This window comes from Hippocampus guttulatus, chromosome 13 (assembly GCF_054856545.1).
Source record: "Hippocampus guttulatus isolate MCC_2025c chromosome 13, RoL_Hgut_1.0, whole genome shotgun sequence".
NCBI classification, from domain to species: domain Eukaryota; kingdom Metazoa; phylum Chordata; class Actinopteri; order Syngnathiformes; family Syngnathidae; genus Hippocampus; species Hippocampus guttulatus.
In genome coordinates this window covers 3831997-3859280 of record NC_141273.1, presented here as the reverse complement: position 1 = coordinate 3859280, position 27284 = coordinate 3831997, and the positions used below count along the sequence as shown (strand labels likewise).

Sequence of the window (27284 nt, the reverse complement as noted above, 5' to 3'; positions counted from 1 at the left end):
CCCCCACAGCAGCGCAAACACCCATCTGAGTAAATACCAAAAAAGAAAACTCCACCCACATGCACAGTTACCGCACGCTTTGCGTTGGGCAGGCAAATAGGGCCCATGGTGTTTTTTGTTTGCTTTTGTAGCATTCTCATCAGAATCTTGAATGCCTTTTTTGTTTCTTCTTTCCTGAATGTTTCCTCCCAAAGGTTGAGAATTTTTTGAGAATTCCACATTATGAATTAAAAAGGGAATTTGCAGTTATCTAACTGCTAGCAAGATCTGAATGTTGCCTCACTTCTCTCCTCCCTTCTCCCTGAGTCTCTGACCAAAGCCATATCCCTCAAATGTGGTAGACAGGCCGATTTAGCCATGGATGCTACATTGCTAGCGTGAATTATTCATAATGAAGTGTTGTCATGTTAGATTAGTTAATAATTTGAATAATTTATAAGATATAACACCCACATGTGTGGACCCACCAATTGTACAGATACAAGAAGAATATTAAATCTAACAAAGTGTGACATAGGTTTCATTTAATACCCAAGACTTAATATCATTACGAGACTTTTTAAAGATGTGGCCACGGTCTGATCTTTTTAACAAAAAATTATTTCCAAAATGTACATGGTGCAAGATAGAATCACTAATGTAGCTATTCTTAGGGTGTTATTGAAGAAATGACCCTCACTTGATACATTGTCTTCTAAGGCTCAGACATCTAAGTCATCTGCTTCCATCTGTCTTGGCATAAGTTGTCACTGGATAGTTGTTAATTTCCCTTATAAATTCTTTCATTGCTTCCAATGTGTCCAAATCATCCGTGAGTATTCGGTGTTCAGTTTGACCTCGATTAAATTCTGGCAGAATTGTGTCTCATTTGTCTTTGATTTAAAACTTTGGTTGAAGCTTAGCATTCATAGCTCATGGCCTGTTGCTGTAAAATGTTTGAGCTGACCGATGCTCGTTCTCGCTTCAAGATATTAGGCTGTTTAAAATTTCGGCTGGAAATAGTCAATCATTTCTGTGCTATGGTATCAGGGAAGTGAAGGTCAGTCTGTTGCCACATGGTACATTTTAAGGGAAAATAAAGGCTACGGCTTGCTTTTGTCACCTTAAACTATTGTCACAATTTATATAATACCAGTCAAAGGTTTAAGCACACTTGTGAATGCTAGAAATTAGATGTGTCCAAGCCTTTGAGTGTAAGAACGCTGGCGTGCAAATAGCAAACATTTGTGCATGTTTAACACCCAATGAAATGTATTGCGGGGATGGGGGGATGTTTTCCTTGGAAAAAACTGAAGGGTGTGGTGAGGGACATCTGTGAATATGCGAATCCGCAGGTGCAGAGCCGCAAAATGTGGGAATCCACTGTAAAGTAAAAGTATGAAAATCTCAGTTAAAAAATAAAAGTGAGGTTTGTTTAGAAAAATGACTTGGGGAAAAAACAGCACCCCTCAGAAACCCGAAGGTTTCTGTTTACTCAAGAGGAAATAGTAATTGCTACTTTTTAACAAGGCAGTATAAATTAATGAGCATCATCATTTTTTTTAAGTGTCGGTAATTGTTTATTGGAAAAGTTGATTCAAGACTCTTTGCTCCCTTTGTGAATTCAGATATTAAGTCAGTGCTTCTGTACTTGGCGTTGCAGAAACTGTCTGTGTCATTTTCAGCCTGTGTGAAATATAAACACACGTCACAGTGAGAGCACACTTGCATCTGGCATTTGTTTATTTGCTCCAGTTTGCTTTCATCCGCCGCGATTAGCTCCTGGCAGCTTTGTTGCAGAATAATCTGTTTAGCGGCATACAGGTTTAAATCAATTGGCTATGTAATGGTTAAGGTCTGCCTTAAGTGGCTTTCTTTATTCTAGCCAGAAACCATCATGGAAAAGTCTCATGATTATTGTTGACTAAATCCTCCATTTGTTCACATGTGCCATAAAGAAAATTGGTATTCATTGCCCGTCAGATGAAACAAATGTAATCTTCTTGTCCCCCTGACCCCCCCCCCCCCACACACACACAGCCCTATTTTAGTTTCAGGCCCGTGTGACGATTATCCTTTCTTTCAAGCTTAATGCAGTGTAACAACAACAAAATGAGACTGTGGCAGTCATGCTCATAACTCAGTGCCATTTGGCCTGCACCACAATTATGCTGTAATTTTTTTTTCACATCACCCACTCCGTGGTTCTTTTTCAGGCTTTGTGTTGGGTACTTTTCATGCTTTGTCAGACAACTAACTGGAGGTGACATAAGCATGGAGCAAAAAATACATTTGAACTTGATTCCTTGTTCAGTTGGGGTAGGGCCCAACTGAATGTCTCACAGGGGTTTATGTAGAACATGCTATGATGTACTTGTGAGTCTTAGAATGACCCAAATGCTTCAAGAGTGGCTGCAATGAGGTGGAAGATGACCCCAAGTTTGGATGGTCCTCCATGACCTAGATCAGGGGTGGGCAAACCTTTTGGCTCGGGGGCCGCATTGACTTTTAAAATTGGACAGAAGGGCCAGGTCAGCACGAGCTATGGTACGTTAAAAAAAACGGCATTTGTTGACAGTCCATATCAAACATCAACAGAACAAAAGCATGAAAGTACGGTATTAATATACATTTTTTAAATGACAAAAGTGTTGTTGATGACCTATTTTAGCCTGTGCATCGCTGCAGATGGGTTGTGATCAGACCAGTAGAAGTAGAGCGATACAGAGGTACTAGGTGGCCGAAAAGATTGCCCCGCCCCCGCGTGTTCTGCAACTTCAAGTCAATGCGCCACCTGGCGGTGAAATGCCTGTCATTACAAGTCCAATTGAAATGAATGCAATCATTCACATCAAACCTTAATTGTGGACCAACCTTCGGCGGGCCGGATTAAAAAGACCAACGGGCCGGATTCGGCCCGCGGCCCGTAGTTTGCCCACCACTGACCTAGATGGTGAACAACAATGACAAAGCGAACTAAGTGGAGCAGAGTCACAGACTGATGGCGGGCTTTGAGACACTCATTTGGGCCTCTCCCGAACATAACCAGGGATTTCAGTTGTGTCTCCCACAACTGTTGTGGGAGACACGGAGTGAGAATGTCACAAAGCATGACAGCAGTATGCTTATACTAAATCCTGAAAAAGGAACATGAAAGGAGCAAAACGATGGGGCAAGCAGTTGCGCAACACTGCAGTGTGGCTGCCAGTCTCCTTTCTTCATTGTCCCTCCGTGGACCTGAAGGAACCCCCAAACAACACGTGCTGATACTAAGTGATCCAGCAGTCGTCAACAAAGTTACCTGAATTCACCGTTGATGAGACTCCAGTGTATGGTCTTTGATAGGCATGAACTGCACATGCTGTAGTGATTTAAATTTTAGAAGTGTATCCGCTTCATGTTTGTGTTATTATTATTTTTTTTTTATTTTAGCAAGAAGGCTACTTTATGGTTCATGGAGAATGACGTAAAATTGGGTTCCCGATTGGTGGAGAACTGATACATTGTGAGCAAATAGCAATGTGACAGGAAATAAATTCATCAATCAATTTTGAGCACAAATTGGTACCGTCATTAAATGGATTGTTGCTCTGCTCACAAGTAACCCATCTACACAGTTGCCAGAGAAATTAACTGTGGTTTTTGTGTCATCTTGCTGACTACCATGTGAAACCAAGGCCTTGGTGCTTTTTCGTTGCTTTTTTTTTGGAGATAATTAACCTCATCTTTTGTCTACCAGCTTATTCAAACTACATGCTAGTTAACATATTTACTTTCAAGAAACAGTAACAAATAGTTGGTGGCAATCAATCTGCAGTGCCCCATCCACGCAACCTATTCCTTTCCTGACTTATTCCGTGCATGTTGGCTATTCCATGCACGACTGCTCAAGCAGCAAACACAGAAGCACCTTCAGCTTTCAACCCTGTTGCATATCAATGCGCCATTATTTCCAGTCTTTTTTTATTTTTATCATTTGCTGATTATAAAATGAACTGCGATCTAATCTTGTTGGTTAAAACATATAGAGAGCTCTTGCCGTGAGTCAAGAAATTTTACCCTGTTAAGTGGTTTCTATTTCTACCCTCCCTTCCTTTGGGTTAACTGCAGATGAGTTCCACAAGTCAGATGGCTTCATCAAAAAAAAACAAAAAAAAAACTCATTCCTTGATTAGAAGCACTAAAGGTCGTATTTTACTGAGTAACGAAGGGTTAAAAGTGTGTGCGCATGAAGAAAAGGTGCTACCAAAGGAGATTGGCGTCGCTATGAACTAAATAAGAACAAAATCTACACTGCAAAAGTAACGAGGCTATAATTACAACAAATGGGAAATAATCTCAACTACAGATGCTTAGAAAGACAAAGAACAAGAAAAACACCAAAAAAAAAACAACAATCTAAACTACACATCCATCCATCCATCCATCCATTTTCCGATCCGCTTATCCTCACAAAGGTCGCGGGGGGTGCTGGAACCAATCCCAACCGCCTTCGGGCAGTAGGTCGGGGACACCCCGAACCAGTTGCCAGCCAATTGCAAGAATGGCTGGCACACAGAGACAAACAACCATCCACCCTCACACTCACACCTCGGGTCAATTTAAAGTGTTCAATCAGCCTGCCATGCATGTTTTTAGAATGTGGGAGGAAGTACCCGGAGAAAACCCACGCGGGAGAACATGCAAACTCCACACTTGGAGGCCGGAGCTGGAATTGAACCCGGTACGTCTGCACTGTGAGGTCGATGCGCTAACCACTGGCCCACCAGGTCGCCCCTAACTAAGAACAGAAAATTGCTTTCACAGCAATCGGTAAAACTAAGAAAGATGAAGTCGGACGAATTACTTTTCAATCGAACCATTTACGGTTCTTTGATTGTCATTTCATTTTTAGTTTTTTAGGGTTTTTTTTGCCATCACTGACACTCTGCTGTGGTCGTATAGTTTAAAAAAAAAAAGTGTCATATGCATTATGGCAGCAACCAAATGTCACGGTTTTGGCATCATACACAAATGTATGCAGAGTCCAATAGTGACAATATTCTCCACCATGAAGATATCACGGCTAAAACACTGTAATTACGTAAAAGATCAAGAATTACAAATAAAGACAACGCAGCTCTTGCAACTGGGCTGCCGATTCACAGGCACACACAACAACGACAAGCGGCCAAACGATATGCTCCCATGAGGAATGTCACAGCTAAAACAATGACAACAGTCCAAAACAAGCTAGCCCAATGCAAAATGAACACGACATGATTTAAAAAAAGGGTGGAAGGCTACAAATAAAGGAGGAACTTCGATGAGTTGCTGACTCACAGGCGCTCTTTCGTCTTTCTCACTCATTTGTATTCCATTTTTATTTCCGGGCATTGTGCCATGCATGGTCAACCACTAATTAAGTTGAAATGTTTTGAGTGATGTGCAATGGCAGCTCCACTCACAATTGTTCATTTCATCATATCCAGTGATTGCCAGCGCAGATATAGCGTGATACAAATACTTGAGCAGTCACAGAGACGTGTGTTTGGTGGTACACACATGAACAAAACTGTTGGTATACAACCTTAGGAAAAGATACGTCTATCATGGCCTATGAAATATTTTGAAACTGGAATGTGCCCCAATGTATATTGATTTGCCAAAAAAGGTTCTGGGGGATTTGTAATTTTGACAGCTGAGGCAAAAGTGGAGTTTTTGGGCAAGTCACATCTGCTCTATGTTTATCAACACAAAAGTAATGTATACAACAAAAAGAATGCTGTACAAACTGTGAAATGTAGCTAAAGCTTCATCTTAAGTGGGGTTGCTTTGTTGCATCCGGCCCACGGTGGTTACAGTCTGCACAGGGTAAAATGAAATTGACTGATTTCAAAAATAGTAATCTATGAATGTGTTATGTACAAGTAATCATTTCGTGATTTCACTGTCATAATGGCCCTCCGAGGGAAGACGTAACTCCAAACTGGCCCGCGACTAAAATGAATTTGACACCCTTGAGTTAGTGTATGTGGTGGGTTAATTCAGGGTAGATGACATGGAATTGTGTGCACCACACTTAATTAACTCCAGGCACATGCAGTTAGTTACTTTCAAATGATACATTTTGCTAATTTGTTTCATATTTCAGTTTTGGTGTTTATTCGCTGCTTATCTGGTGTTTAGGAGTTGTTGTACCGTAATGCGTTGCCTGCATATATTTTACGCACAAGGAAACAACCATTCCTGTGCAATTATGGGCTCATCACCATTTTGCTGCTGACTGAGCCTGCTGGGCTTGGATCATCACAACATGTAGATTTCTGAGTCTGATAATAATATTGACGTGGCAAAGGACACAGTGGCGACTCTTATCGGGTATTTAATTTCTCTCCTTTGATAGGACATGACAGATGCCCTCTAATGACGTCGTCTGGGGCTGAAGTTTCACTTCTCATTTGGTCAACACCTTCCCTCGTCACTAAGAAAGGCCGAGTGAAATGAGTAAATTGGAGTGAGGCAAGTTGAAAATAGAAATCACACCTTTCAAAAAGAAAAACCGAAGTAGAAGACGGCAGCGCTTGTGATGCAAAGCCTGTTGCGTCAGGGCACAGACGTCTGGGAAATCATAAAAGCGCCGATGTTTGTGGAGCAGCAGTTGTGCGTGGATGTGTTTTGGATTCCGTCTACTCTTTTCACACAGACTCTGCTACCAAACACATCCACTCACATTTCACGCGTGAAAATACAAACAATACATCTTTCTTTATATTGCGCTTTCACAAAAGCTGAAGCTGTAACAAAGATAATACATGTTGTGAATTAAATGTTTTGTGGGTTCGATTCCAGCTCCAGCCTCACTCTGTAGAGTTTGCATTTTCTCCCCGTGCCTGCGTGGGTTTTCTGCGGGTACTCCGGTTTCCTCCCACATTCCAAAAACATGCATGGCAGGCTGATTGAACACTCTAAATTGTCCCTAGGTGTGAGTGTGGGCATGGATGGTTGTTCATCTCTGTGTGCCCTGCGATTGGCTGGCAACCGGTTCAGGGTGTCCCCCGCCTACCGGCCAAAGATGGCTAGGATAGGCTCCAGCACGCACCTTGTGAGGATGAAGCGGATCAGAAAATGGATGGATGGATGGATGGATGGATTGATGTCACTCAATGGATGTGTTAGGACAGACACACAGAAGTAACCAACTCCATGATTGCTTTTTGTTTTTTGTAGCAGTTCAGCCTTCGTGGTGGTTTGTTTTGTGGCAGAAAAGTTACAAAGTTATTGCAGGGTGGAAAATACATCATGTTAAACGGTGGCCTCAATATTTTATATAGCAGTGTACAGTCTGTGGATAAAAGTGGTTGACTGATGGCATATGTGAAAAGAAGCAGAGGATCAAAAGCCAGGGGGAGGAGAAAGCGGGAGAGAGAGAGGAGGGATTGTTTTATAACGTTAAAGCCCAAGTGAAATCAGCACAATTTGCTTTACAAAATTAGGGACAGTTGAAGGCTGTGGCAGGACAGCATTCAAAGCAAGACTGCCTCATATGCTCCACAATCAGCAGTTCCTCCTCCTCCATATTTGGAATTTCGCTAGTCAGTTACCAGCGAACAGTTCCAAGTCAGGTGTCACCTTTCACCTGGTCATCTCAAGGGCTCCTTTATGGACTCAAAGAGTGGCAAGGTGTCAGCAAATCAAAATGGAACGGGACGAAGAAGCCCCCCATCTTTTTCCACCGAGGTCTCAGACAGTCCCCCTCCAGTGGCCGTCGGGGTTCAGGAAGAGCAGAACCGACCCGCCCTGACCCCGACGCCTCATAGAGGATGCGTTAATGTCTGTCAGCCATGGTACCTGCTCATCACAATGATCCTGCTCCTGCTTTCTCTCCTTGGCAGCTGGGCCATGGCTCACCTCACCCTGGGCACCCACGGGGGCTCACCTTTCCGGATCTCAGCAAGCTATGACCAGGGAACGCTTGATGACACGGCCATGATTGAGCCCAACTTCACCACCAACTGCACCATGTGTAAGTTAGCTTGTTCATCTTTGTGATTATGGCACTTGGTTAACGACTTGCAAATCTAAAAATATCATCCTAGACATTTTAGAACACACTTCCACTGTTTAGTTATAGCTTTTTGACAATGTGCCAAATGGTTGGGATAAATCAAATACAGGTTTTGCTCTATAAAGTGAAATTGCAGTGCTCTGACTGTGGCATGGTTGTAATTGCGAAGCAATTTTCAAAGGTGGATGGAGTGAAAAACAATCCTACCCCATGCTAAGTAAGAGACTGGGCCCACGTTTTCTTTTTCTTGTGTACTTTTGATTGCTCGTGTAATATGCATGTAGACTACAGTAAATGCATTTCACATGTCTGCTGAGGGACTGAGCTCTCAAAGCGGATCAAACATGTCAAACTAAAAATTATGCAGGCATCATGAGGGATTTTTTTTTTCTCTCGCTGCATTCTGAAATGAAATGTGATGACTGTTGGGAGACCGAAATAATCTTCCTCTCTGTTGATTTTCAACACTCCTCCAATTGAATTAATACGACTGTTTTCATTTCCTGTGGAGGCTCACATTAGCATTTGCTTTATCATTTCAAGTGAGCTTTACAAAGGAAGAATGGTTGAAAATCCTTGTTTCCCCTCATTGTCTCCAATTCATCAAACATGTAATAGAGACTCAAAAAGGTCGACGCCATTGTACCAGCGTGAATCTGTTTAATGGATTCTTCTCATGTGGGTGCATAGTACACATATCGGGAGGCATTTCTATGCTTGTACATGCTCTGAGGGGAAAACACTTCTTTCCAAGAGTCCTAATCTCTCTTATAAAACCTCAGCATCTTCTTTACTAGCTCATGCCGAAACATAAAATGGAATAATCGAGTAAAGGTTGACCAAAATAAATGTTCCACCATTAGCTTCTTATACTGGACTATATCGAATCTTATAATTCGCCACAGCACTGAGGGAATTCCCAGTATTTGACTGACACAATTTCCTGCAAGGAAAAAAACAAAAAAGAAACTGAAATGTGTCATTTTCAATTAACGTTTGGATTTTAGGGATGAAGAGTGTATCACTCTGGATTCAGATCTCGTCATGAAGATCCAAGGGTTCCAAACTTTCGACACACACTGTTCTGTTTCCACACTGTACTAATTAAATTACCGGTATCCCAAATCACTCGCCTCTGACAGTAGATGTAAATTGCTCATCTGCTTTGTTGGCTTATCTCTGTAACCCTTTCAGAATCCTGTTAATTCTTGTTTTTATACAGTAATTAATGCAACCCAACGTCATCTGTTTTCACAACATTTCAACATTTTTATCTAATGTTTGGTCAGTATTGTTGTATTATGATTGATACACACTGGATTATTAGTCTAAAAAGATCATGTAATTGCTTATTTTGCCTTAAATGTTATATATGCCCTGAAGCTCAGAGCAGGTTAATATTTTATCACACTGTTTCCTCACCGGTGAGCAAAGAGCCTGAAAATGTCGTTATGTTATGCCGTTAGAGATCATCGGGTGTGCCGCAGAAATACTTTGCGCTCACTTAATTCTGGGTTGTACGACACACGCAAAGGATGGGTACCTTTCACATTTCTTCGGTTCCAATTCTCGGTCCCTGGGAATTGATACCGGTACTCAATGGTAACAATGTTGCGCCCTTTTTTTCTTTTTGTTCTGAATCGGTTAATCCTCACCAAGGTCGCTGGCGTGCTGGAGCCTATCCCAGCTGTCTCATGAATTTAAAACAAATGAGCCAGAAGAGATGGAGTGAAAATAAAGGTATAACATTTTACGATTAATAAAGTATGAGCTCAAAATACAGGTGAAGTGCGCCCTCTCATGGCCGGTTGTTTTCACTGTGACACATGAAAGCGTCTCACTGTTATCTTTTTAATCGAGCGCTTCCTGGCGGCCGTTGGAAAAATCTTGAAACAGGCAGCTTCATTCAATAAGCCGCAGGGTTGAAAGTGTGTGACAAAAGTAGCGGCTTATAGTCTTGAAATTACGGTACTTCTTTGACACCAGTTCTTGTTGCATGTTTGGCTGTTAGCACACAAATCCAAATAAGTGAGATTTTTTTTTCTTTCATAGCATTATCAGGTCTGTGTGACAGAACTGGAAAATATGTGTGTGTGTGTGTGTGTGTGTGTGTGTGTTTATTTATTTGTTTATTTATTTAAAGGCGGCCCGATCGTCAAGTGATTAGCACATTGACTTCACAGTGCAGAGGTACCGGGTTCAATTCCAGCTCCGGCCTCCCTGTGTGGAGTTTGCATGTTCTCCCGGGCTGTGTGGGTTTTCTCCGGGTCCTCCGGTTTCCTCCCACATTCCAAAAACATGCATGGCAGGCTGAGTAAACACTCCAAATTGTCCCTCGGTGTGAGTGTGAGCGTGAATGGTTGTTCATTTCTGTGTGCCCTGCGATTGGCTGGCAACCGGTTCAGGGTGTCCCCTGCCTACTGCCCGGAGACGGCTGGGATGGGCTCCAGCACCCCCCGCGACCCTAGTGAGGATAAAGCGGTTCGGAAAATGAATGAATGAATATATAGGGGGCGCTTTTTTTTTTGGGGGGGTTGTTTTTTTTTTTTTTTTTTTACCCTTGCTTTGGAGGAGACAGAAAGGCCTCTGCTAAACATGCAAAACAGTGACTGTGATCGCTGCATTTTATCCATAAATGAATGTGCTTTTCTACTTTCATAACTCTTTCCATCGCAGATCCAAAGAGTGCAGCAGGTGCTGTTGCACATGCAAATCCAGACTTGGCTCAACAGTGTCTAATTGTTCTCAGGTGCCGGTTCACGATGTTCCTCCTGTCAGACCGTGTTCAGGCAATAGCTAGTAGAGAGGAACAGTGTGCACAAGTGTCGTATTCTCTTCAGCCTCCACCTGCCTCCCCAAGACAACCGCTTCTATGCACCTCTCACTATAAAATCGAAGCTTGAATCTCTCGCGGCAAGATCACTGTGTGGCCTTACCGCATTTTGTGGATTTCAAGGCCATCCCCACTTTACCCTCCAGCACCTGTCACGGAATTTGAAGGAGCGACAGACAATTAAGGCTCTCAGACACGATCCCCGACACAGACATGTTTGATTTATTTGTTCCAGGCTTTTGCACTCAAAATTAGCTACTCATTGCTATTAATGACCTGCATGCAGACAATTGGGATGGATTGCACTAGCCCCAGTCAACCTTTGCTTTCACTAATCTTGTTTAATTTGCTCCCACGGGATTTGAGATTTATTTGACTGTGGAAACAAAAAGTAGTGTTTCTTGAAAAACGAACCGTGGCACGATGGTGTCCTGAAGAAAGTTTTTCCAAACATGAATGTATAAACCATGATCTGATTTGGCAAAATAGTGGTGTGAATCCACTCAGTCTCACTGAAAACCACAGTCTCATGTCAGGTGAAATTTCCAGGGTTTATGAAATCTGACGAGCACTTAAGTTGTCAGCTCAAAACAGATGATATCTTTCCACCCATCCATCAATTTTCAACACCATTTATCCTGAACAGGGTCGCGGGAGTCTACCCCAGCTGACTTGGGATGGAAGGCAGACTACACCCTGAACTGGTCGCGAATCAGTCGCCGGGAACATATTGAGACGAACAACTATTCACACCGTCACTGAGTGCGAACCGATCCCACACTCAGCGCACACCAGTCCGACAATTGTACCACTACTTCTTTGTAGAGTAAAAAAATGGATTTCCAAGTTAAGGCTTTTAAGCATCTAAACACTGAAAACCGCTAGTCTGCCAAACACAGGACTCGGGCATGCCGAAGTCAAAACAATTATGGAGGAACATTGCTTCTGGAAAGACAAGTTCTCAATGCAAATATACTCAGAGTAAAATAAAACTGGGACCACAAGTAGTTAGTGCATGTGGTGCTTTCATTCGTTTCTGCTGCTCTGTTGGAATTCAGCCACTTTTGCCACTCGTATGTAAAACCTTTCAAAGATGTCCTTTCAACGTATAATTCTTGGTTTGCCTTGACTACTCAAGCTAGTGAAGTGAGAGGAGATAGCATCAATACAGGATGAATGAATGGCGCTTTGGTAGAACTTGCGTCTCCATACCTCTCCACTTTAATGAACTCATCAGTCACGGGACCAACAAACAATCCAATTTTGTTGCCTCCAAAGTAAGTTGCCTGCTATTATGTCTCTTGAGCGTAGTCTCCCGACAGGAATTTAGGAGACTCCTTTCTGCTACATCTTCAACCCGATCACGATGGCATTGCAGAGAACATTTCAATGACCTTCTTACCCATTTTGTGTGTTTCGTCCTGGAAGGAAACAGACACCACCCTGATGACTGACACGCTCATTACCCAATTACGTTACTTGACGTGACTTTGTAGAAAGATGAGTGTCACAATCACTCCCACCGTGTTGAGTATGTGTGCTCATGTATTACCCTGCAACCTGTCACTGTCCATTTTTCCAAGTGGCCATGTAGCGCGGGACAATGAAGCCTGTTGGGAGATTGAACCAGTGACCTTAACTTCCCTGGCGCATTCCCTTAACCATTACACCATACTGCCGCAGGCTCTTAATGGAGCGTTACGGCAAGTCTATACTGTGCGATTAGGTACACAGTAGCATGAGGGTGGCCCTAAGCCCATCAATCACACACGGCGCCGCAGAGGCAACGGGACAAATTGGACTGTGGGAATTGGTGGAGTAGACAGAACGGGACATTTGGATGCATGGGTGCAGGTGCTCTGTATGAAAACGTGATTCTGTGTATGGCTCTCAAGTTTTACTTGAAATAAGATTTGCTTCCCCAGCATAAGCTTTTTGACTGAGTTTTCAATTTTGCATCTATAAATTCTACACATAAATCTCCATAAAGAGGGGAACATGATCAAAATGTGTTCTTAAAAGTATGATAGAGTTCCAGTCGGCCTAGGTGTACAGTTTAAGCGGAAGGATGTCATGGATTGAAGTTGATTGTATATTTCTGTCATGGATTGAAGTTGATTGTATATTTCTGAGCTGTGACACCTGATCAAGACATTATAGATCAGCAGAAGCAATATCTAATGGATACTGAAAGTGTTTCAAGAACTGCATTATTTTATTTTTGCATAAATTCAAGCACTGGAGGGCAAAGACTTGGGCCATCAATACAACGATTCCATCGATATTTGAAAACAAATTATGGTGTCTGTATGTACTGTAATTTTTGAACAGTGGCAGTTTGTTTTGCTTTTTTTGCCATCAGCAGTAAAACTGGCACACTGTATTGTGGCATATAACGATTTGGGCGGTCTCCTCTTGTCGTTAATTTCTGAGCTTTCACATAAATGGGGTGATCAGAAATTACAGCCATGCAGAAATTTTTCATTTATGATGGTCTTAATCAGGGCTTAGCATGAAATTATTTGGTCACCAGCCACCTGTGCCTCGTGTTTACACAAGGTACTGGAGCTCGATTTACAACCTTTAAAAACAATTAGTCAACTAATTGCAACTGCTATCTGTGACTAGTCGACTAACAAAATAATAATTTGTGGCAGCCCTAGGTGAGAATTTTTATCGCATAGCCTACATAGACTGGGTTAGTGCTCAACATTAAGCTTTGTTCTTCATGTCACATGCATAAAGCGTGCCAAAGAATGCAGAAAATGAAACATGAATTCGAAATGTGTGTGTGGGCGTATGCATTTGTGTGCATGTAAGGGGAGTTGTCGCCTCTGCCCTCACACCTGACTCTCTTTCCACCCCCTCGACACCACCTGTGTTCCTGCTCCATTCCCTTTCTTCTCCCCGACTCTTGCCGCCACATCTTTCTCTTCCCCCTTTCCGGTTCACCCACTCCCTCAATCACCCCTCTGCTAGCAACCTTCCCCACTGATGTTGCTGCTGCTAATGACAATAATCAGAATGCATTCTGTATTATGTTCTTCATAACCAACGGCGATCCATGAGGCTTTACGTTTTTTAATGTTAGTTTTTATGAGTAATCCTTTTGTACACATGTGAAATCATGTAAAGATTCCCTAACTGCTAAATGTGATGTGATCTAATCACGAAGCCAGGTCACTGAAAATTAATTTCTGATGATAAACAACAACAGCCAATTATGCGGCATCCTGCATTCAGTCATGTATTATATCAGGAATAAAATATTTAATCATTTCATCATTAATTTCAAACGTTTACCACATCACTTGCATCGGAAATGTATGGACTACTCCATCTAGTTTTGAGCCATTTTAAATGTGCTTTTCCTTGTGGCCACTTGTCGTAGTGCTGCCGTAATCCAGCCTCAGCAGGTCCCCCTTCCTCCACTGAAAAGCTCTGTAAGCTTGGTACATTTGGCAGCACTTTCCTGAATATTACTATAGTTATGGATTACTTCTAGATCCTTATTAGGCCAGTTTTATCCCCAGTATCCTCATTTTTTTCCTAGAGTTTCCTAGAGTGTGCTAACTGGTTCGTATGAGGCTGTGTGGGCGTCCCTGCAAGAGCTCAGCAAATGATTGACACCTCGTGATCACGCCTTCTACCTCTGATTAGTTGTTCTACCTCAGGCGTGGTGGATGAATCCAGGAGGGATGTTTTTGCATTTTTTTTCAAAGATCATTTTACTTTTGTACCGCTGTCAGCTTTATACTTGGGCCCTATCTGGATTTCTTTTTTTTTCGCCAATGCCAATTTTGGGCAGAGGAATATAGCAATTACTGATGAATTAGTATTCATTTAAATAACATATAATGCATAAAATGTTTTTTCCACCCAATGCTTTCTAATGGGTGTCAATTATACATGGATTTTTGCTATTTGTCCACTGGCCTGGTCCTTATTCTAAGCGAATTGCGGGGATCAAGTGGTTAGCACGTCGACTTCACAGTGCAGAGGTACCGGGTTCGAAGGGTTCGATTCCCTGACGGGGGCGTTGGTTGTTTTTGAATATTATTATTTTGGTGCTGCAGTTTTTCATCGCAAATAAAAAAAGACTAGGGATTGTTTCCACCCAATTTCGAACTGGGGACCTTTCGTATGTGAGATGAACGTGAGAACCACTGCACTGTAGAAACAGATACCACCACAGTCTTTCAAATCAGGGCTGTCAACCCGCCTAATTGATAGCATTGACGTTGCTTTGGCGGGTAGAGATTGTTAAAAGCAGGCATTTTTCGAGAGTATAGTGGACAGTATCTCCGCCTGTCACACGGAAGACCAGGATTTGAATCCCTGATGGGCAGGCGATTGTTTTTATTATTTTGTTGACGCAGTTTTTCATCACAAAAAAAAACAAAAACAGGGATTGTTTCCACCCAGTTTCAAACTGGGGATTTTTCGTGTGTGAGATGAACGTGCTAACCACTACACTGTGGAAACAGACAATGTGTTTTTTCATATCAGGACTGTCAACCTCCCTAACTGATAGCATTGCTGGTGCTTCGGTGGTTAGGGCTTGCTGGAAGTAGTTGTTCCTTGTTAGAATATTGGACAGCATCTCCGCCTGTCATGCAGAAGACCGAGGTTCGATTCCCTGATGGGGATTTGTTTTTTGTGAATGTTGTGATTTTGGTGGTGCAGTTTTTGATAGCAAATCAAACATGGAGGAGAGATTGTTTCTAACCCAGTTTCGAACTGGGGACCTTTCGTATGTAAGACGAATTTGATAACCACGACAATATGGAAACAGATAACTCATTGGTCTTTCATATCAGGGCCATCAACCCACCTAACTGTTCGCATTGCTGGTGCTTCGGCGAGTTGGGCCTGGTGTCGTGGACAGTATCTCCGCCTGTCATGCGTAAGACTGGCATTGAATTCCCTAAGGGGGTACCCGTGTGCTCGACCCTATCCCAGCTGTCTTTGGGCAGTCAGTAAGGTCACGATTTAATTTAAAACAACCAACCATCAAAACATCGCCTCTTGCATTGAACAATTTCACTGCCAGTCTAATAAGCTCAGAAGCAATAAATGGCACAGGATTATCCCTCAGCAAACAACTTTCAACTTTCTCTTTGGCTTTCATAGAAAACAAATGCATATACAAGTGCAAAAACAGATAAAAGCCAACCGTTAGCAAGCCAAACAATTGCTAATGATTAAAATCGACATTAGAAAGGGGTGTAAATCAAGACAAGTTCATCATTAGCAGAATCTGACTCTCTTTATTTTATTACTTTTCTTTTTTGTTTTCTTTTCTATGATCACCCTCTTAGGGTCGGTGTTGTGGTGTCCACAGCCACAGTCTGGGAATATCGGAAATATCACCACTCTGATTTGCATAGATATGCAAATGTCACTGCAGTATAACTGCGTTGTTCAAAACGATGGCATCAAACCAGTATCTGTATGTTTGTTTATCTTTGTACCAACAAGAGTATCTGGGTCAGAGTTTTTTATTCTTCTGATAAATAATGTACTCAAAGACAGATTCTTATGCAGACCTGGGCAAGTTATTTTTCTTGGTACTCGGCAGCATGAGGATGTCACACAGGCTTTGCAGCCCAGACATAAATTAGCATGTGCCACTGACTGATGTAATTCTGGAACAAAACTGATGTGTGTGAGTGTGTGTGTGTGTACAGACAATGATTTCAGATGTGTTTGAGTTCGGTTGGAGAAAATTCAGCATCCACCCTCTCAGCCCAGATTTACTTTAGATTTGAGTGTACTGTAATCTGCATAATTGTGGTTGGACTCTTTACAGCTGCATATTAGCTGGCCTTACAGAAAGAAGCATGAACAGATTGAACAACAGAGGTCCGAGGAGTCACCCCTGGAGAACCCCACAAGTCACACTGATTTGGTCTGGGACCCAGTTACCCTGAACTGATCACCACCCATTCACAGTGTAAATCTAGTTTTCAATTAACCAAAAAGGTTTGGGAGGAAGCCAAATTACAAGGCAAAAGCTTGATTCGACAGCAGAACCTTTGATTCGGAGGCAGACTCTCTAGCTACATACGCCACCAAAAATACAATAATTTGTACTGTATATCAGAACATTTAGTTCATTATCTTCAATAAAAATAATCACCAACATAATAATTATTATTTTTCTTCCATTTGTCTACCAGCTTCCTCAGCGGGCCCTGTCATCACTCTTGAGGGCCAGTACCACTGTCACGATGGACCTGCGATCACACTGGACAAATTATGTGACTTCAGAACAGACTGTCCGCTCGGGGATGACGAGGGCGAGCAATGTCGTGAGTACATTAAGATTGAGTAACTGACAGACAATCACATGTGCGCTCTTTGAACTTCAATCTCTGGATTATAACACCCAAATTGGAAAGCTGGTTGGCTATTCTGCAGCTTCATTAACAAAGCCTGTGAATATGCCTCTACGAAGAACAGTTCAGTGTAACGCACAATCTTTTCCAACAAAGAAGTCAAGGAGAAAGGCAGCTGAAATAGTGCAGATACACTGTATGCTTGGCATGTTTTCCTCACCATTTCCATTTTTCAGGGTTATTTCTGTTTCTTTCTTTTTCTGTTTCTTGGCAGTTTTCTTCTTTTTTGTTCCCGAAGCCTTGGTAGAACACTGCCTTGGCCAGGTTTCAATATTCATCCCATCTGATGAATTCCGTCTGATCCTGCTATGGGTGTGGGGAGCGCTTTTGTTTCCCATATCCAGGAGTGGGATTTTAAAAATGATAGTGAAGATTATAATAAGGATAATAATGCATTCGATTAATACATTTCGACAATGATTCAGAAATTTTGATGCACGCTGTTGCCGTATCTGGGAATGAAGACAATGACATGTGTGCGATGACGTCTACATCACATGCCCACGCTCATCAACTGTCTACCTCAATCAAATTCACCAAAATGGCATGATACCACTTGGACCAAACCTTAGAATTGCTCCCTGCAGGCGTAAATTTTATTCTATTTTCAGCCTCCAAATTGTCAGGTGGACCAGGGGTGTGTAAAAGAAAATGCCTGTGGTCTGCATGAAAATCCAGAATTGTGCAGCGTTTGCTGCCAAATTCCCAAATACGCTGAACGAGGCTTGTAGCAGCCTGACAATCTGTAGATTTTATGCCCGAGCATACATTCGCTGTCTACAAAAATACAGCCCTCAGGGGTGGATCGCTTGGCTTGTGTATCAACAAAGAAAAAGCTCGGTCAGAGAACAAATGTGAAACTCAGGAAGCTCTGGTTATCCACTCTTGTAGCCGCACCTCGTTTGCCTGTGCATCGGGTGTTGCCGTGGCTCCTGGTGGGTCAACGCATCTCTCTATATCTTCTGCAGCAATCAGGCAGCAGTGGCTCCTCCCTGGTTGAAAATAATGATACCAGTAATAGAGGCTGATTGTGCAAATAAAACAGTTTTATAATATTGTCCGACAATATATATTGTCAGAGACTCAAATGGTAAGCAGAATCAATCATCAGAATCGTCAGGCGAGCAAATCATAAATAATCCCAAGAAATCGAATTCATGGGACCTGATTCTCCAAAAGGGACTATTTAGGGGTGCCTGAAGGAAAGTCCGTCGGAAAGTCAGTTCTGAGACTCAGGACGAGCAGTGGCATTTTCGTCCTGGCTGTGGAACAGTGGACCAACTCTCCAGGCTTCGCAGCGTGCCTCGAGTGTGCATGGACGTTTACCCAATCTGTCTACATGTGCTTTTTTGGACATGGAGAAGGTTGTTCCTGTCCCTCGGCGGATCTTGTGAGCGGTGCTTTGGAACCATGGAGTCCCATACGTCCTAGTGTAGGCAGTTTGGTCCCTGTACATCCGGTGTCAGAGAATTGTCCACATTGCCGACAGTAACTGGGAGGTATTCGGCCTATCCACTACTCCGTCGTGCTGCCATACAAGAAACAACATATGCAAGCTGAACATTGTCAATATGCTTTTTGTTGGCAAATTTTCTGTTCATTCTCATGTGAGTCATGAACCATTTCACATTTCATCAACTTGTGGTATATTTTTCCATAAGATTTTTTTTTTTTATTCCAAATTTGTTGCATTTCATTTTTTGGATATTAGATTGCCATTCCACCGTAGTTTGGTGTGATCGTTGTAAATGCATTGCATCACCCTGACAAAGTTATTTACAGGTCATACATAGATATTTGTACTCAAGAATATTAGAAGCACCCTGCCGTTGCACCACTTCAAATAATGGCCAAAATTATCAACATATTGCCCATAGTTGTCGACACATTTTTGATCAGATCTTGTATTTGATTGTAAAGGTGTACCTAGTGGGTGTGTGTTTGTGTGTGTGTGTGTGTGAGAGAGAGAGAGAGAGAGAGAGAGAGAGAGAGAGAGAGAGAGAGAGAGACTAATTCTTCCTTTTAAATGGCAAGCCAGTGTGCCTTGCACATTTTTCAATGTAAATCAACTGGGAAATGGTGTCACAAAATCTCCGCTCACCTTCTCTTTGCCTTCGTCTTTCAGAAGGGAGTGCAAACACATGCACACAGACACACACGCGCACACACACACACACACACACACACACACACACATGATGTGCTGCTGTCATTTGCTTTGACTCACCATTTTCTCACGGCCCATCCATCCATTCCTAAAATAGTAGCAACCTTTATCCTGCTAAGGGCAAACACAAGTGATACAAAAGTCAGTGTATCAGTGTGACACAGACAGGTGACGACTGGAGAAGACTCCTTGTTGGGTCTTTTATTTTCATACACCATCACTAACCACAACACCTCACAATGCAAATCACACTGCCCCCCCCCCCTCTCTGATACCCTATTCTCTCTGATCTGTCTGTGAATTTCCTGATTTGATCTATTTAAATCTCTCATAAGCTCTGCCGAGGCTAATTAAGAGGAAAAGGTGGTGAAGGAGTCATGAGCAACGATCCCAGTTTGTGTCAATCACAAAGACTTCTGACATCGAGGTGCAATTTAGTCTATACGTGATCCACCCTCGGCATCATTACGCATACATGCATTCTCCCTTCTTTCAGCCGCAGCTTCCTCCGGTTGATCTTCGTCAAATTCTGCCGACACCCTACTGCTTTTCAGCATATTTCGTCCAACTACAGATACTGCTTCCATCAAAGGGAATGCAAGCATGTGATTTAAGTGGCAATCTGCAAGGTTTCTCCTTATCCCAGATTTTACTTATTAGACTGCGAGGCCGTTGACTTTGAACCGTTTCTTTTCATTCAGCTGTTGTTCCGCTCATGCTCACTAATAAGGCAAAGGAATTCTTGAAAATGTCGCAGATGTCAACATCTGCATGCTTATTTGTAAGAAGACAAAGGGAAAGGTGAGCGCAGACATTGTGAATATGAAGCATTTTATATTAGTGCGAGTCTGCAAGGCTCGGTGGTTTGTGTCATACAAAAAAAAAATAAAAATCTGACGGCACACAAATACACACAGTAGCCAGAACATCCCCCCACCCTCTAAAAAAATGATGACCTATTAAGTACACTGCACACATTCACTGCCAACGCAACCTTTTTCGATTGCAGGATAATATTTTGTTGAAATTTCTCCTACAATTAAGACAATTAAATGAGAAAACTTACTTAAAAAGAGTGAAATATTGCCGTGCCAGTAATGATGTTGAGAACATAGTTTTCATTCATCTCACCTTGGGGCACGACTTTTTCGAAAATAGTTTTCAGAAGCAACCGATGTATTTTACGTGTACGTTTTTTATGTATAATTACTACTTGATTATGTTCACAATGCTAAAGTGCAGGGGTGTCCAAGTTTTGTTTTTGTTTTAGGGACGCATACAGAAAAATGAAAGGGCCACTTTTAAATTCTTCAAGTTTTTGAAACACGCTAAAGTCAGTCAAGATTCAGTCGTAATTTTTGGAATGGCGAACAGATGTCTGTCTCACGGAGCAGATGCAGCCAAATCCCACCTCCCCATTCAGAACCCACCAAAAAAATCTAAATTTGTCATGATTCGGTTTAGGGACCAACAGGTGGCACTGTAGGGCTCCCCCGGCAGCTGCACACCTGTTGGCCATTTGCTAATTAAGGCTTTAAAAGGACTCCCAGCCCGAACACTCAGTGTCGGGTCATTGTTGCTTTTTGCTACTGTCGTGTGTGTTGCTGTTGCTTCTTGCTACTGTCATGTGTGTTGCTGTTTGCTCTTAGTTTCTGTCATGTTTAGTTCATTATGTTTTAGCTTTAGTCATGGTTTTTGTTTGATACTTTGGACTTTGTTTGTTTTGGATGTAGTTTTCTTTGTTTTAAATACAATTCTTCAAATACACCCTGCTCCTCCCTCCTGCCTGCTTTTTGGGGTCCACCACCACCTCGCTACGTGACAAAATTAGTTGCTATAAAGCACTTATTTTAGAGTAGTGCAAATAGTTATGACTGGTAACTAGTTACTTTTATCATAAAGGATTTCAATTACTAACTTTTGGGAGAATGTAATGAGTAACTGTAACTCATGACTTTCATAATGTAAAGAAGAGAGACTTTAACTTCAACCCAAATTATTTTCTGTTGAAAGACTTGTACTTTGACTCAAAGACAGTTTACAGGTACTTTCTGTCAGACAAGTTCTCCAACAACCAGTTGTTCTCGTGTGCATCCAGCAGATAGCAGGCCTGATGTTGGCATCAAGCCGCTATCTGATTTTCTATCGTTGTGTTTCATGTCACAATCCAAAGCTATGTGTCCGGGCTGAAGTTGGCTTTGACGAGGATTTGCAAGTAAGGAAAAGATTTGTCAGAAAAGATGAACAGGTTCAACAGCTACGGCTGTCGGCCGCAACTGTCTTCTAAGTAGACCGAAGAGGAGGGGAGAAAAAAACTAAAACCTAAATAAATAAATCACTCCTCCTAAACCCCACATTGCAGGATAATGCTCTTCGGGCCTATGCTGACTTGGGTTCCAATGAAGTGAAAATGCTCCGCTGTCGGTCTGTGTGTACCCACGCCTACCCTAGACTGCTGTGCACACATGCCTTTTAAAAGCAAACATTTTTCAAATGGAAAGTTGTGCATTTGTGTCGGAAATGATTCCATTTTTTGACGTGCTGCCGATGACCAATTCTGGATTGTGACCCCACTGATTGGAAACCCAGGTTAAAAAAAAAAAAAAAAAAAAAAAAAGCAATTCCCACATGCACATAAGAACCTTTTAACGATAGGTTCATGCATCTTCAGCTGAATTGAGGATCGTTTGACCTTTTGTCAATTATGTTAGGACATCAAGAATTTCTCTCACGTACCAAAATAGAAAGATCTTCATTTTGTAAGGAAGGCATAGAGTGCTTATTCTGAGCTCAAGGTGATTTTGTAACTGTGATGTCTGAATGTGAGGGCACGGAAATGAATGATGAAAAGAAGTGACTGATGTGGTAATTTTAGATAGTCGTTGTGTAACAAACTAATATGCAATCACACTTTGACTCCGGTAGTAACCCTCTGCGAGTATTGATGTGAACTAAAAGAAGTGGAAGAAAATTGATGTTCTGACTGCAAAAAAGTATGGGGGGGGGGGGGGGGGGGGGGTTGGGGACTTGCTTCATATCTCAAGAACCACCTCGGAGCATAATTTAGAAATGAATGAAATGTATTCACAGAACTAGCGTGCATATGTGTGCGGCCACCTAACTCAAAGGATGTTTCAGCTATGATTTCACTTGACATGTCAATGGATATTAATCTATACGACTGCAAAGTAATTTGTTGCATACGCCACCCTTTTACACCCCCCCCCCCCCCCCAAAAAAAGGGATATTCTGCATAGAAAACATGGATTTTTGGGCAAAATCCTCCCTGTAACTGTAACACGCATTAGGGCATAGAACAAGACAGACATGGCACAAAAAACACATGCACCAGCCAGCCACACTATTGTGACCAAGTATATTACACGATACAGTATATTCAATACAGGAGCTGTATCAAATATTCTGCCTTTAGGTAAGAATGGCGAGCTTTAATTTAACAATGTTAGTCTTGTTAGAGCGCACAGCTTCCAGCAATCACAGTGAAAGCTATGTTTTTGTTTTTAAATGCATTTAAGATTTAGAGACGTTTAGGTAAAGGACATTTTCTTTTTTACATTTTGTTTCTTATTACCAGCACTATGATCGATGGTCAAGTCTTGTTTTTGCGCCATTTTCTTGATGATGCTCTCACCTTAAAGTGCACTTTCATCACAACACAATATATTTTTACAGCTAATGGCCACTTACAGTCGCTCAATTTTACAGGAACATCAAGGTTCTAAGCAGAAAAAAAAAATCAAAAGAAGGTCAAAATCACTCTCCACTCCTCACCCTGCCCCCCAAAAAACAACTACCAAAACAGAAAACAAAAGCCTGGAGTCATTGCTGGGTTTCAAAAAGCAAAATGTCAGCATTGCATGTTACTATTTTTCTATTTCATCACATTAGAGCACTTTAGTAGCCATCTGAGTCAGCTGCTTCGGCTTGTCATGCATCAGTTCCCCACTCTGTTATCTGAAGATGGGCCAGAAAAGGATTGTGTTAGTGGAAAAATGGGGTGGGGTGAGAAATCAATCAAAGAAAGGCCTTTGACAATGGCTCTTATAACATTTGCCCTATCTAAGTTGTATGTGATTTATGCAGTCAATTACTTAGACAAACAAAGGAGGGGAAAATAATAGAAATAAAAGAGTTTGCACTTTTCCATGATGGCATAGTGGAAACGAGGCGAGACAGAACACACATTCACCTCCTCGTATGGTTCCAAAGGGATGTGTTTGATGGGCTGCTCAGGTCACTAAAATATCCCAGTGGTAAGCTGCCAAAAATGCTTCAAAGCCACATGTCATTCACTTGATCGCCACCCCAAAACACACAACCTGAGCACCCTCATTTCTCCTCAATTCTCCCTCGTCACTCTTTCTGTCTGTCTTCGGAAGGTGGGCCTTTTCAATTTTCTACTTCTTTTTTGAGCAGTTTCAGCTTCCACCTCAAACATCTACACACATTTGACCAACACAATGACTCACCTGGACTATAATAATGCACCCTCGACTTGCACAATCACATATTCACTGTGGCTCACGTCTCGCCCTTTTTCGACACCATCTGATGTTCAAAGCGCTTTACAAAGCCTCACATTCACAAATCTATGGGAGGCTGCTGCCACGCAGAGCGCAGCCTGGTCACTGGGAGCAAATTAATGTTCAGCGTCTTGCTCAAGGACATTTTGACATGCTCACAGGGATTGAGGTTTGAAGTCTAAGCCATGCCGCCCCACAAGTCTTCCCCTCCTCCGTGACAGTATGACTTTATCTCACCCCCCCTACTGGGCCTATCTACTCATTATATACGGCCTGGCTATTTATTATTATTATTGCTCTCTTGTCCTTAAATAATCTCTCTCCTGTGTCTCTCCAGGCCGTTTCCTCAATGGCAGCTACTGCTCTTTTGAAGAAGACGAGTGCAATTGGCAGTCCATGATGGGTGTCCCCTTGAGAAGACTCCAGTATTCAGCCAAGGCCATTAGAAAGAACTGCCCATCCTCAGGTGGCCCAAACATTATTTATTGAAGTCATGATTTGTTATGATGCTTTTTTTCATAGTCCAAAGCCAAGGTCCTTGTTTTCATTCCCAGTGCAAGTCTTGCACAAAGTGTAGTCTAGCTGTGAGCATGGGTGGAGGTTTCTTTATTTTGTCATCATTTTCATATGAGGCACAGGTAGAAATTTCTATCTGCACTGTTGTGTGAGTGAACACACCAGCCGAAGTGACTCCCCTCATTGCCTTTATTTTCAGTTTAGGTGAGGTGGGCAGTCTACATGGCTGAGATCAGCTCACACAAAGTATATTTAAAAAGAAGTGCAAGATCTCCCCTTGTGGATGATGTAAATTTGGTCATTGTGAAGCCCTCCACCACTGATCGTGCGTCTGTGCGTGACACCACCCTCCAACTCCGCCCCTCCCACACACACACCAGTTCGATGCACACTGCTGTCATATTAAATATAACATCAATTTTATGAATGAAATGCAATAGCATCCACAACACATGTCCGCTGTCTGGCTGTGCCTTGATCAAATACACCCAAATCATGTGACCCTACCTTGGACCACAACTTAGACCTGGTTTCACCTGGTCTAAAGTCTATTCTACTTTCTGTCACCAAATTGTCAGGTGCACTTGGGGAGTGTAATAGGAAACACCTTCGGTCCGCCAGAATGCCCAGTGAGGTGCAATCCGTTCTGCCAAATTCCCAAGCGCTGTAAACTTGACTTGCCCCAGCATAAATATGAAGATGTGCCAGTGTTTACGTCAAGCCCATGTGTGTTTGTCTACAAAATAGGGTCCATGGTTCCAAGTAGACGGTTCAAATCAGCTCAAACTTGTATTTTTTTTTTTTTATAACTGTCATAACAAATCAAATTCCTCAGCCTTTTAACACAACTGAACACACAATTGCAATAGGTAAAGAACAAATCTGAGTTGGTTGGAATTGGAACAATGGCACTTTTACTCATAGGACCGGCTCAACTCAGCTCCACTCAACTCCACTCACCTTATGGTGAGGTGGTTAGACTTCCACTTCAATCGTATTTATAATAATAATAATAATAACAATAGAAAACTCCAACATTCTAAACTGAACACTTCAGTTGAACACCACAGACATGTGGCTTGTTGGCGAAGGTCCTGTAAGTATCTAGACACATTTTATTCGAGAGGGGAACGACTGCATCAGGCACATAGACCGCTGGAACAAAATTAAAAGTGTTGAATAATTCTGTAGTCCCAGTGGTATTTTGGGCATTAGCAGTGTATCTTCAAATGCAAAATAACTGGAGCAGTAACAAATCTGCTCGAGCACGATTTGGTATTGGTTGGGCAAGCTTGGAGCACTGGCTGACCAAGTACTAGCAATAGTCCCGCATTGTAGTACCTGCTTTTGCAAGTGGAGAAGTATTAATAGCAAGTACAGCTATGCCATGCCATGGAAAACAAGTGAAATGAGGCAGGATGCTTCACAATTCTTCCCACAAGGACTGACAGGGAAGAGGTTTTCCAAGAAGACAGTAGACCAGCAAACAAAGGCAAAGGTCTGTTGGTGCTGTTTGTCTTCACATAGCACACTCTTATACAACACGCTGTTATTTACACACAAAGCAGGTCAAGCACTAAAAAACCCAATACTAAGATGCCCAAAATGGCTTTAGTTGAGTATGCATCCAACATGATGATTTAATTCCCCGACTGTTCACTGGTGTTCAATACCAGAATTTGTCCGATTTAATATCTTTGCTTGTACACACTTTTTCCATTAACTTCTTTATTTCTATTGTGCACGGTGGCTGTCACCATTAATAACTGGCCAGAGAATCATGGCGTGTGCTCACGCACGTGCTGGATTTTGGCCGGATTATTTCTAGTAGATCTGTTCATTGATATTGTGTGCGGTGGCAGTATCATGAATATATGTAAAAGTGCAAACCATGTAGGTGTGTGTACTCATGCATGACCGTCCAACGAGTGGAGGTGAAGTATTCCTCAATAATGTATCAGGTGGTCATTCTTAGCTTGCAAGGAAAGATTGTATTAGATTAATTATATGAGACGTCTGCGTTCAGCTTCTGCGTGCATGACCAGTCATGCCGGATAACTCACCTCTTCCAAGTGCACTAAATATGAGTATACGCTCACACTAGCCAAAGGTACTGGTCTTTAGGTGTCGAGTTAGCTAAGCACGTCACAAATTGCTCTGTATTAGCACGCCCTTAGTTGAGCTATTGCTATAACTATGCACGTAAACATGCTGAATGTAATCTGTCACTGAATTGTAAATATTGGATCTCAATTCCCAAATAACGGACTTTAAAGCGTCTGCACCCATAAAGAACTTGAACACACTTGTTAGTACAGAACTAGTGTGGTGCCGTAAAGAGCTATCATATGCATCTATTTTTATACCTTTTCCGAACGACTGCTTTTAAAGTTTAGCGAACCTTACAAACTTAACTGCATGGTGGAAATTGGTCTTAGATACTTTAGGAAAGAAAAATATGATACTGCAGAACTTGGACCACATATTAAACTGCCAGGTCAAATGTGAAATAACCAAGAACTCTGATTTCAGAAGTGATCTCTCAGAGATCCTAGGGGAGAAAAGAACTCAAATATTCAATTTATTCAAGTTCAAACCATGCATAGTTGATGAACTTTTACAATCCTGGTTGTGATGCACTTTATACTTCCAATAAGGAAATTATGGAATTAGCATGATAATTTCTTGCAATGCTTCGTCTCGATTTCTCTTAGAATTACCGGTATGAATAATGTTATTTCGCAATACAGTCTTTAGGTTTGGTATTTATATTGGGGGCTGGGGGGGGATGAGTTAT

General features: G+C 42.1%; 1 protein-coding gene across 1 annotated transcript in view; it reads left to right on the top strand.

Moving 5' to 3' along the window:
- The window catches only part of alk (ALK receptor tyrosine kinase), a 172426-nt gene that overhangs the window by 82721 nt on the left and 62421 nt on the right, over positions 1 to 27284 (top strand). The window contains exons 7-9 of the mRNA XM_086127789.1: positions 7854 to 7984; positions 17042 to 17173; positions 24309 to 24437. Of these exons, the coding sequence (XP_085983915.1) occupies positions 7854 to 7984; positions 17042 to 17173; positions 24309 to 24437 (392 nt within the window). The remainder of the gene's footprint in view (positions 1 to 7853; positions 7985 to 17041; positions 17174 to 24308; positions 24438 to 27284) is intronic.